This window comes from Lepisma saccharinum, chromosome 1, assembly GCF_977018435.1.
Source record: "Lepisma saccharinum chromosome 1, izLepSacc3.1, whole genome shotgun sequence".
Classification (NCBI taxonomy): Eukaryota; Metazoa; Arthropoda; class Insecta; order Zygentoma; family Lepismatidae; genus Lepisma; species Lepisma saccharinum.
The window spans coordinates 161,255,305-161,268,128 of NC_139229.1; the positions used below are offsets into that span (position 1 = coordinate 161,255,305).

At 34.6% G+C, this 12,824-nt stretch overlaps 1 protein-coding gene across 3 annotated transcripts in view; it reads left to right on the forward strand.

Moving 5' to 3' along the window:
- LOC146003239 (uncharacterized) overlaps positions 1-12,688 on the forward strand; it is a 121,060-nt gene extending 108,372 nt beyond the window's left edge. For all 3 annotated transcript variants that reach the window (XM_083141418.1, XM_083141436.1, XM_083141427.1), the window contains 2 exons: positions 673-3,196; positions 8,644-12,688. In XM_083141418.1, the coding sequence (XP_082997544.1) occupies positions 673-3,196; positions 8,644-8,805 (2,686 nt within the window). In that variant the 3' untranslated portion in view covers positions 8,806-12,688. The remainder of the gene's footprint in view (positions 1-672; positions 3,197-8,643) is intronic.
- The last annotated feature ends 136 nt before the right edge of the window (positions 12,689-12,824 follow it).

Below are 12,824 nucleotides of genomic sequence, written 5' to 3' on the forward strand. Positions count from 1 at the left end.
TCTGATGACATGTTCATGAAGTTTACTAGCATTAGTGTGTTATATATGCATGGTGTTTGTACTTTTATAATAATAATAATACTAATGATGATGATGAAGATGAAGTAGATGTAATATCTTATGCTGAACCGTTAGACAAGAGATGCCAAGGATGCATGATCTGTCAAAAGTATCCATCTCTAAGTTCTTTGACATGGTCCACTCTCAGAATGATCAGTGTGATTTTTGTGGAATTTGGGTTGCTCCACTGTATGGATTTGATATTGGCATTTGATTTAAATTCCAAATTTTCCTATCTAAACTGCAAGTCTTGTCAGCCTGTTTATACTATCAGGTTAAAAAATATGTTGGTTCAGCCTTGATTATATGAGGAGTATTTTGCACAAATGATTTTTATACCCGAAGTTTAAAAACACATTCATTCTTCTTTTGACTATCAGGTTATGCATGATGCATGTTCTAGTAATATATGAGACCACTCTTTCCACACTTTTATGTATTAGAATTTGTAAATTACATGCATTAAACTACAATGAAATCAACTGTTAAACAAGTAGTAATTTAGTAGTTGCATTATTATTCTCTCGTTTCTGTATATTCTTCTTGTGTATTCTGCATGCTAATTACTTTACAGTTATAAATAAGTAATAAATAAATTTCTTATGTTTACAGGAAACAAATTGCTCAAATCGAAGCTCAAGTTGGTGGGCTTCAACTGGAAGTGAAGTCTCTGTCTTCCTCAGAAACTTCCTTGGCTAGTTTTGTGTCTTCAAGCAATGATGATATCAGTGAGGACCATATATTTGGCAGCAAAAGTGAATTGAAGGATTGTTTAAGTGAGAGATATGGAAGAATGCCCATTCTGGGTGAAGAAAGAGTGTTTCCAGTGCATACTCGTGTTCGAAGTGTAGAGTTTGAAGACTCTTTTGAGCGGAAAAAGATGTATAGTGATTTAGATTTGTCAGTTGAGGAAAACTTGGACATCACCATCAACAAAAAGTATGACTTTAGTTTGTTCGATTCTTTCTCAAAAAGTGATACTAGTTTGAAACTATCTTCGCCATTGCCTCAGAAAGTTTCATTAAAGGCAGGAACTACCCATGTTTTGCATTCTAGTAAAAGTAAAAAATTTAGGAAAAATTCAGCATCACACAGTAAACTTTCCTTGAGTTGCTCAAGCATAGAGAAGAAACCGACCAAAGAAGAACTACGACAGAAGTTGAAAGAGTTATCTTTAACTTCGGAAAGTGGAAATGCTTCTGTTCTTGAGGTAATTGAGCCAACTACAAGTGAAGAAGATGATGACATTGCGAAGGCAGGGCTTGGGTGGGACCTACACAGAAGTATTTCAGAAAGTACAATTGATAAAGCAGGAAGAGAGAAGGATTCATCAGCAAAAGGCCAAAGAAAAAGTAGCAATTTTCCATCCCCATCACGAGACAATCATCACAGAGCGAAAGGTGAACAAAATATGTCAAGATTGAAATCTCTCAGTGCTTCAATTGAGGATGAACTAGAAAAAATACGGACAAAAAAACATTCTGGTACGCATCAAGATTTGGGATGGCCAAAGAGTAGCAGTTCAAAAAACGGTTCAAGTAAAAAATCAGATGTTGAAGAAACTCAGACAATTCCAAAGAACAGTGAAGCAAGGAATACTCTTTTTCGTGTGACCGGTGATGACAAATCTGATTTTTTTCCTAATGCAATCCAGCCAACAAACTCCTCCCAACCAGACTTATTGATAGGGACAAACAAGATGTCTCGTGATAGTTATGAAGATCATGGATATGAAGTCCTCGATGGATTGAACAATACTGAAATACACTCTACTACAATTATGTCATCACTTAGTGAACATGTGGATGACATAGGATTAGATATGTCTGATCAAATGCTGGATATAGAAGAAATCCCAGAACACCAGATTTTTCCTGTAGAATTAGAACAACATCAGTTAAGGAGTGATACAGTAAGTACAAGCTCAGGTAAAAAACGTGGTTTTTTACAGAAGTTTTCCCTAAAAGCTAGGTGGCCTTCTAAACGTAAACCAAAAACTCATAAAAGGATACAGGAAATATCACCGGAGGATTTCAAAGAGACTTACATGCATCCACGCCCAGGTAGTACAGGTTCTTTGATTGATGTTGAGACTAGTCTGAAGGGAGAAGTAAGCACTTCATCAAGCCAGGAGCTAAGCTCTCACTCTGATGAGGTAGCTCCCAGTGCCCAGAAAAGCTCAGATTCAGCTCAGTCATCAGGGTCATCAAATGAGGGTGGTAGTGTGCAGGGAAAGAAACAAACTTTAGGCTCACCTTCACTTGAAAATGTAGCTGCTGTTGAGAGTTCAGATGGAGAGGTTCGATCGAAAAGAGCTTCTGTGGCATCAAGAAGGGACACATCAATCCTTTCTGGAGACGAGAGCAAGAAAGAATTGACTGATGATGTATCATCTTCTTCATTGTTGTCGCCGACAGTGACTCCTCCTCCTCCGCCACCACGGAGAGAGAAAGACCAGCCACCTCCATCCCAACCAACCAAAGAAACAAACCCCTGCTCAAATTGTTCACCCCACATACAGTCAACAGTATTAGCTAAAGAAATAACTCTACCTCGCAGACTTCCCCAACATCTTCTCAAATCAAACCTGGACATTAAAGCACAAGTAGAATCCTTAAGTGTTGCCACATCAGAGGACTCGGGAATTGTAGCTCGTCCATCATCCAGTGCATCGAAATCTGATTCGCTATCTCGACCCGAATCTTCGTCATCATCATTCCCTCCTTTTAAGGGAGGTTTTCCTTTGCGAAAAGCATCTTCAGTCTCCACAGATTTGCTGCCAACTCCAGATTCAAGTACAGCCGGGCGTCTGTCACCGGCTCCCTCAGATGTTTCCAAAACTGAATCAGCATTGTCTCCCCCTTCCCATGCATCAGATGTTTCTAAAACGGAATCTACCAGGCATCTAAATCAACTTGGGAAAATTGAAGAGTTGTCGGGTACAAGTCCAACATCAACATCAAGTGCAAATGGTACAAAAAACCCAGTGAGGATCCTCTCCTTGAAGAAGCAATTGGAAGTGAAAACAGCATCAATTCTGGACATAAGCATGGAAAACAAGTTGAAAAATAACAAAGAAAATGGGAATAAAGCAACAGAAAATAAATTGCAACAAGATGGAGATAGACAAAGCAAGGTCAGTACACAATAATCTTCAAATTAGTGATTATGTATTACTCATTGCATCACTTGTATATTCACACTATGGAAATTTCGTAATTACATAATATATCATGTTAAACTAAATTCACCTTTGATAATGGCTTACTGTTTTACTTCTTCATTCTTTGTTGAGAATGAGGAATTATGTATTTAATAATGCACTATATGAGGATTAAGTAAGAAATGTTTTTGAATAATTAACTACAAGTTCAGTGACAGTGTTCGAATTGAATTGGTGTTTCAAGTCTACTTTATGCACAGTAAGGCTAATTGGGACTGGACCTACAGTTTAAAGTGGGATCTAAACCATTATGTGCCTCCAGCAGGTATCGAACCCAGGACCCCTTGATTACAAGGCGACAACGCTACCACTGCACCATCGGGGAGGCCCTGACAGTCTTCGAAGATCTAACATAGTCACAATATGCTTTCTGTTAACTATGATATAATTTACAATATTAATGTTTTAAAAGCATATACGTAGCTGGCAATCTGTAATATTAGTGAAGGTAGTGTCAGTAGAAAGCTAAAATGTATCTTCAACTATCTGGAATATCACTCAAGTTACATGCTTGTTTGTTAGTTTCTTCTTCCCCTTCGTGCTGTTAGGCATCGGCAGGGCTCAAAAAATCCCGGTCGCCATGGCGACTAAAAATTTCATCTTGGCGACTTTGATCTTTTGCTGTAATATTGCCAGTCTTTTAAGTTTTAGTGTACGAAACTTTCAAGATTCTAAGTTCTAATTGCAGTACAACGTAAGTTAGCAAATTATTTTTTTATCAACGTTCTGAACATTCTATAGAATCAGTAACAATTTCTTACTCATTGTCCCCCATCCCCCCATTTCCAGCTTTCTCACATAATTTAGCGATGTTTTGAATACGGTGATGCTCAGCTTATAGACTGATTGATTTGCTTTATTTTACTTTGCTTTTTGTGCCACTTTTGGCTAATTTGCAAATATGGTGATGAATGATGATATGATGAAATTGATGAATGGACACTCACAAACATCCAAGCCCAGTCTGGGATTCGAAACCGGGCCCCCTGGCATCGTTGCGCAATGTGCTAACCACTCCGCCACAGGGGCTGGCTCAGCTTCTTATAGTATCCACAATTACTAGTAGGTGGTTTCCTGGCACCTGATTTTCAGAGCTGGCACCTAGCTCTGAAGAAAATTTTTCGAGCACTGGGCATCGGGGTCCTTCAGTCATCTGCTAAAACTCTTCTTGTGCCATTCTTTTAACTTCCATTAGTGTCTTCCCTCTTTTAGTAACCATCTCTGACAGGTATTGTTCCCATTCTATCCGAGGTCTTCCTCTTCCTCTCCTTCCTTCTGGTCTTGCTTCCATTAATTGTTTCGGTTTTCTTTCATCTCCCATTCTCATGACATGGCCATACCAGCTCAGTGTTCTGCTCTCTATTACCTCTTCAATTGATTCTACTTGTAGCTGTTCCCTGATTTTAGTGTTCCTGATTCTATCTCGTCTGGTTTTTCCTACTCTTCATACTCTTCTGAGGTATTTCATCTCTGTTGCTGTTAATCTACTTTTGTGCTTGTTTTGGAGCGTTAATCTTTCTATGCCATAGAGCATTGTTCATATAATTATGGTTTTAAATCCTTAATTTTGTATTTTCTTGTACCTCCTTTTTTCCTACTATTGTATTATTTATTTGGTAATATATTTTATTTGTTTTTAGAATCTTGCTATTTATTTCTTCTTCTACATTTCCATTGCCTAGTATTATTGCTCCCAAATATTCATACCTATTCACTTGTTCGGAAAGTTACATGTAAATAAATTTATGTATTTGTCTCGAGCACTAACGAGTCAGTGCAGTTGCTGCAATGCAGAAGGGCTGTAATAAACTGTTTTGTATGAATGTCCATATCTCTACGCCAGGTTCTTCTCCAAGCATGTTTACTTATTCCTTCTCCACATCATCAAGCCATGTCTTTTCATGTACCAATCTTTTTAATATCTTGGTTTTTAAAAAAAAATCTTCTCTGATTGCTACACTCTTAATATTCTTTCTTTTTTAAAATTTCAACTATTATTCTTATCTGCAAAACCTAACCTATGGGATTATCATAGCTCATCTTCAAAATTGTCTTTCTATCCTTTGGCTTCCATATCACATTATGTTGGAAATACTTTTCCATAAATATTACTATCCTGAATAATGATGTGGTTAGTCACAAAGTATCTCACACTATCTCTTTTCCAAGGTCCGTCGACTGCTAGTTTTCCCTGCTCTTGAAGGTCTGGTCATAACTCGTCCTTTTTTCAGTGCCCATGTTTACAACCCCACGAGGGTTTCTGTGACGTCATCAGGATGACACTTCTCCGAGTGGTATTTCCAGCATTGTAAAGCATGCAAGACTCTTGTTTTTGAGGGGAAAACTCATATTAGAAAAACATGGCAACACAACTTACATAGAATAGTACATGAATGTATTTTTGCATAGAAAAAATTTAAGTAAGTAAAAGCATAAGTTTTCCCACGGTTAATGCCGGAAAAACTGTAAAAAGAGCAGCTCTGGAATCATTGAGTTGCTTTATGGAGTTTCTCCGTTTCATTTTTTTGAATCCTGCCATTCAGATATCGAGTTCCGAAAAAAGTGTACTTGCTTTAGTGGCGACGATTAGGAGGAGACGTGGAGAGGAGATCCTACCAATTTTTATGCTTTTGCCCCTGCAGTATGGCCTCTTAATGCTAATCATTTAAAAGAAAAAAAAACATGAAGTACGTGTTAATTTGTGTTTGCTATTGTTTCATTTTCTAATGAACAAATGACAAGAATGATCAAGATTTTTGTTCTCGAGGATACACACACACTTATTAGGGCAGACAGAACCTTCTTCCTGACACATCTTGCTTTCACACTACGGATGGACAAAAATATCCAAATCCAAGAAAATTTAAAATCCCAATTCGGAAATTTTACTACCGGATTTCTGAGGTAATCCGAATTTCGGGGAGAGAGGTTTATATCAATTTTTCCATTTTCAAGTAGATTTTATTAACAAAGCTGTTAATGTGGTGTATTTTAAGTTATGTCTCCCTCATTTCACAATCATATACTTCATAGTAAAATATCCAGTTTTGGCCATCCCTACTTGCAAGAACGCGGTTATTATCACTGACCTGCTGATGTGTAACTGTAATTAATAATAAGAAGAAGAAAGTCATCTTTATTAGAGCGGGCATGTTTCAACCTGGAGAGCCGTTCTTACAACAGGCCCTTGTCTGGGAGTTGATTACAAGTAAAAAATGGAATACATTATTACATAGCCTATTGATTACATGTAAACTTAATTGAATAGAACGAACGCAAATTGATTAAAAAAGAAAGAGAAAAGCATTACATTTAAATTAAGTGCATAGGTATCTAATGATCGTTGCATTCATCTTTAGTAAGTGCATGACTTTGAGTCAGCTAGAACAAAAATTATATACCTATTAATCATATTAATAATCATAATAGCTATGAAAGATAAAGTGAAATAAAATAAAATAATGAAGTTATAGAATGTTAATAGCTATAAGAGGTTTTACGAATACAGTTGCTAGTTGTTACAATATGAGTTTTTGATTACAAGTTGTTCGTGATTAAGTAATTAATGTAAGAACGGCGCCCTTCTTCAAACTCTTCTTTGGTTTAAGGTTTAGCAATTCGGATTGTAAATCACATTCCTAACATCCCGGTAAAAAATATTAGCAACCTGAAATGTTTGTCTTTTCGATAGGCTTTTCTCTGCCAATTTTTCGGAACTTTTCATCAGACGGAAATATATGGTAAAAAAATATTAGCATTTTTTTTCTTGAGATAATGCAGACATTATCATCACTCGGACACTACAATATAAATCACATAAAAAAACTGGAAATACACAAATACAAGAGCAAGGAAAGAACAGAGAAACACGTTTCCCTTGCTAAAACTAACGAATTCCAAAATATCCACAGCGATCTTGCATCCCTATGATGTCACAGTTTTACAACCACCTCAACTTGTTAAAGAGGGGCCTTATGACCAGACCTTCTGAGGCAAGTGGCAAACAACATCGACGGACCTTGATCTGTTTCCATATTTCACCAGGTTACAGATACATTCTACACATTTCAAAATATTTAATAATAAAAATGTACAAACTATATATACTGTTGAAGTTATCTGTAACTTGTTCAATAGTAATTTGAATTCTAGAAGAAGCACAAGCATTAAAAAAAAACATGATAGAGGAACAAAGTGAAATGATCATTGCCTGTTTTTTTGTATCACAAAACAAGTTTGCTGATAGACTTGTCTTGTAAATGGAGAATAATAATCATGTCCACTTTTATCCTTCTGCAAGAATTTTTTACTATTGAAAATGTTTGATGAAAGCACATTAAAATATATTTATTTTGAAAATGTTCTAAATGCACACTGAAAAAAAATAATAATAATGATGATGTGATAGCTAACACAACACATTACCATGTTAGGATTCTGAGGTAAAATTGAAATAAAACATCCATGCCTGATAACATTTTCTGTAGCAGTTCGTATTACCAGGAGGAAGCAGACTAATAGTAAGAAAATGTGAAAGAAAGAAAAGGTCTGTTGAACTCAAACATCAGTGGATGCTTAGCGGTAATCCCAAGTAAAATGTAAATAAATAAACAAACATCAGTGGTGTGTTAGTTTGTAATCTCTTTATACAGGATTCTTTGTGCTATCAGTATTTTTTTGTTTGTTTATTTATCTGCCTGCTAGTAATAGTAAGTACTTTTGAAGTTATTTAAAATTGCAAAATTAAAGTAAATAATTTTAATTCCAGTACATACTGATCTGTTCATAACAGGAAACAAATGTACATACTAAGAAATACATAATGTACCAAATAAATTAAAGTGCTGAATATTTTAAGAAGTATATTGGAATTAATTCATTTTTTGTGCTTGACAAAGATACATACATATTAACACTTTTCTATGTGTCTGTGTTAACACAGTGTTCCTATTATTATCTTTATTTTGCCCTACCCCCACATCCCATAAATATGCTTTCATGGCACGTTGTTATATGCATGGGGAACTTTACCTTTACTTATTCTTTGTGTTTTGATATCTTAAACATCCACCTTTTCCAAGAGCTGCATTGATTATACATTTAAAAAATATTATACACAGGCATAACTAACACATGTGGATGTGTTGAAATGCTGAATGTTTATTCAACCACAGAAAAGTATATTTTTTACATTAGTGTTTGTTATATGATGACAGAACATTATGAATTTTATAGGTAATCAACATTAGTTGAAACCAAGGAGAAAGTTTGATTGGGTGATAAAACATTGGGATCCTGTTAACATATTTGTCATGCACTTTGGAGGAGTCCATTATATATTAATTATTCATTTTTTTCAGCTGAAACAAGAAGGGGATCCAAGTGGGCCTTTACAAAAGAAGAAAATAAGAATTGAAGAACGTCCGTGGTATGACATGTCAGATGACGAATCTGATATGCTTACTCCAGACAGGCTTACAAGCATAGCTCGAAGCTCAAGTGATGATGAGGGGGCGACATGAGGAAACAAAATGACCAGCAACTAGAAAAACAATTTTAATTCTGCTGGCAAGCCAAGGTTTTGAATGAGTGTGACTGAATGTTCAGAAAACATGTGGAACACAACCCTGAATTTTCTGATCGATAGGAATGAATTTATTTATTACTTTTCATTGCATTCCTAATTTTTCCTATTCTCATGAGTTTCTAAGTTTAGTCAGAAAACATGGCAATGGTGCCCTTTCTAAATCATGGTCTTATCAGCTTTCCAAGGCAAGGAATGGTAAATAATAACAATAACGATAAACAGAATAGAGACAGCTTATGATTTAATCACAAATGACAGCTCATTTGTGTAACATTGAGCATTTATGGTATTTAAATTGTTCTCTTTTAAAATGGCAAAAGGTTTTCTGTACAAATATTAATAGTTCTTAATATTTTGAAAATTATTGATGAATTTTATTGAAAATCTCTGTAAGAAGTATAATTGAAAACCAACACAAAATAATCTCCTTTTAAACTAATATGAATTTTTGATTCAGTGAATATGAATTAAGAAACTTACTCTCTTTTAATAGATAATCCCCTGTCACTTCATTATCTTACACAGTATATTACTTAGTTCATGTATACTTTTTGTGAAAGTAGTACATGACTTTTCAAGAAGTGTCTAATCTGTAGAGATAAAGTACTTGTTTTTAAAACATAGTGAATTATGAAACAACTGAGATGTTTGACAGCAATTTTTAAAACAAGGATGAACAATCTTCTAGGAAGGACACTGTGCTAGTTAAATGTGATAAGACTATAAGAAGACTTTATTTTAACTTCTTGCTTTAACACATTATTTTCCATATTAGACTATAAAGTGTAAAGCATTTATATCTCCTAATCAGGCAAGCTTTTCCAAAAAGTCCATTTCACTTTTATATATACTTATATCCCTTCATACCTATGAAACCTTAATTCATTATTTATAATATGTAATTACATAAGATTTTGTAAACTGAACTTTATTGTACATTGCTACTCATAATTTTATTCATGTTGACAGCTTAGTATGTTCCAGTGTGTTGATGCTCCAACAAAACATTACATTGTAAACAAACATATTGTAAAGTTCCTACAATGCTATGTATTTGAAATATATGCTACATCCAGTAATATCCATGCACTAGTAACACATTACAAGTTATTGGATTCAGCATTCTTACACAAAAAAAGGAATTGTTTCACACAAATCAAATGCTTGGAGAGAGGAGCTGTTATCAGCATGTAAAGCAATGTAAAGCAAAATATTAGGGCTGAGCCGATCCTGATGTATCGGTAATGGTCGATACCAGGGGTATGGGTATCAGAAAGTAACGATTGATAATTTTGCACCGATACTAGCCGATACCATTGTTTTTGAGTCGCTAGAGGCACGGCCAAAACCAATTGTCTTTTTCCATTTCAAAGTTTTGTTCACCTTTTCCGACTTACCTTTGGTTTTGAAAAAAAAATTAAAGAAAGTTGTACATTTGTTAAATGAACCTGTACTAAAGTTTTCAAGAACAGAACAGCAAGTGCGTGACACAAAGATCTGTACGCAGATAAGACTTGCGGTCAAATATCTTGCAAATCAAGCGTAACGTGAAATTATCCCCATAGGAGTTTGCTGCTTCTCTTTAGTTCTCTTCGAAGTCTACCAGGCTTTGTTCGTACAGATGCGGTTTCATATAACAATAACTCCAATGAGGTCCCGAAAGCTAACGATGCATCTGTTGGTAATCCTTCGACTTTCTTTTGTGTTTGCGGACTTTCCTCTATTTAGTACCTCCCGCAGTCAAAAAGGGGTGGACGTGTCACAGACATAGTAAATAGCATTTTCCTGGATTCAAATAACTGGGCTAATCCCCATTTTCCTTTCCAACTTTAGACTTTTGTTTGTCCCGACTGGGTTCCAGCAGACGTGTTTCAGCACAAGGAATTTGGCAGGGGAATAATTTTCTTTGAATGACAGATGACAGCAGTTAGTTTCTGGAAAAGTGTAATGATGGGTTTGGATTCCTCCCACGCCAAGCGATAGAACTATACATTTAATTTTTCTAAGAAATCATTTGCCGAAAGTATATCGAAAGCAAAGTCACTTCGGAATATCACTACTGAAGTCAGTCGCCTGATAGAGAAGCAAGAGACTGGTAAGTTTTCATTCTCTCCTTACATTTTGTTTACTAATTATTATTCTCTTTATTAGACAAAAAAGAGATGAGATTCGTTTCACATTACAGCTTTACTGTTAGTTTTAGACGTCGTGTCCGGGGCTGGTAAATCACCAATTATTCTTGAGTTCACGGATGATTTAATGTTAGTTTGGGAAGAGTAATCCCTTAGTAGTTTTAGAGGAGGTTGAAGAGACATGATCTCATTTTTCAACATGGGGGAGAGGGGGACGACGACCACACGATTGCCTCTCTCTTAGCTTCTTATATGGTAATATTTCTCTCATATTTGAAACATCTGTTCGATTGTCACTGTTCTAAAAGTGAATACGTATAAAATATAATATAATTATAATAATTGGACACCACACACACACACACACAAACATACATACATATATGTGTGTATGTATATGTATATATAATATAACCTTGTCATTTTAAATTTGGAATTATACAAGTATCGGTATCGGCATTGGTATCGGTATCAGTTCAAAGTGGTATCGGCCCAGCCTTACAAAATATTGTATTGTAAGTATTGCAAGTATACAGTAATTAGCTGTATGAAAATTGTTTTAATTGAATAAACTCAGGAAGATATACCACTTGTTATTAACATTGTAAGTTACATGTGTCTGTGTGTGTGTGCGTATGCGTGTGAGTGTGAGTGTGAGTGTCTGTGCATAGACGTGTGTGTTTGAGTGTGTGCATGAATATAGATTAAGAAAAGACATCTTTTTTTCCAACATTAACTGATATTTTCTGTACATAATTTTTTGTAAGTTTTTTTGGGCATGTAATTATTGCAACAATTTACAAATACTAATATAGGTGCAGGCTATGTACCTGTAATATTTGGTGTCGAACATACCTAATTAAATAATGTATACCAATACAAAATGCCGTAAATAATTTTGTATATTTGAATTCCTGTAATTGTAAATATTAATTGTATGATATTAACAGCTATAAATGAAATATAATATACTTTAAAAAATACTATGTATATAATACAAAAGTACTTATTGTTCATCAGCATTGGTAAACAATCATTCCAGTGTTTGTTATCAAAAATCCTTTTATATTACCAATTTAAGGTAAAATATTCAATAATTGTTAAGAGAAAGACAAGTTATTTTAATTTTAATAACAATAGTTCCTGTTATAAAGATTCTAGAAAATGCATTGAATTGTGCCATCAATGTGCTCTGGAAATTGAGAAATGCTGAGAAGTGTCAAAAATCTGTTTTGGGGATTGTTTTAATACATTTCTTGCCATTTTGTGCCATTGGGAATAGTGTGTGAATGTTGTAAATGGAATATCGCTACTGTTGTTACTGTAAGTGACAATGTGTAAGCTTATGTTCACTGTATTTGATACTTTTGGAGTGAGTGCTTTTGAGTGTGTGCATGTGGAATTTTTGTATGTGTGAACCATGCCAGTCCTTATATTATTTTTAGATGGTGCACAACTTCATTTTTATACATATACATTTTTATATTTGTAAATAATCTGTTCACTTATGAAGAACATGCAATTATATAATACAACAAATCTCAGGACAATTTTGTATGTAGAGTTATTATATTTACCTGTTTGTTCTAATATTGTCATTGATACTCTATTTATTTCCTACAATATTTTTGCAATGTTTTATAAAGCCATGTGTATATATAAATATATATTGTGAAATAAACATAATTGAATATCATAATTTGGAAATGAGTATTTCTTTGATTATATGGTTGTTTCGATACCTTGTTTTGTGTTTTCATTCTGATTTTAATTATTTATATTTTTGCTTTTTACCTTACAAAATCTTTAATCACATTTTCCA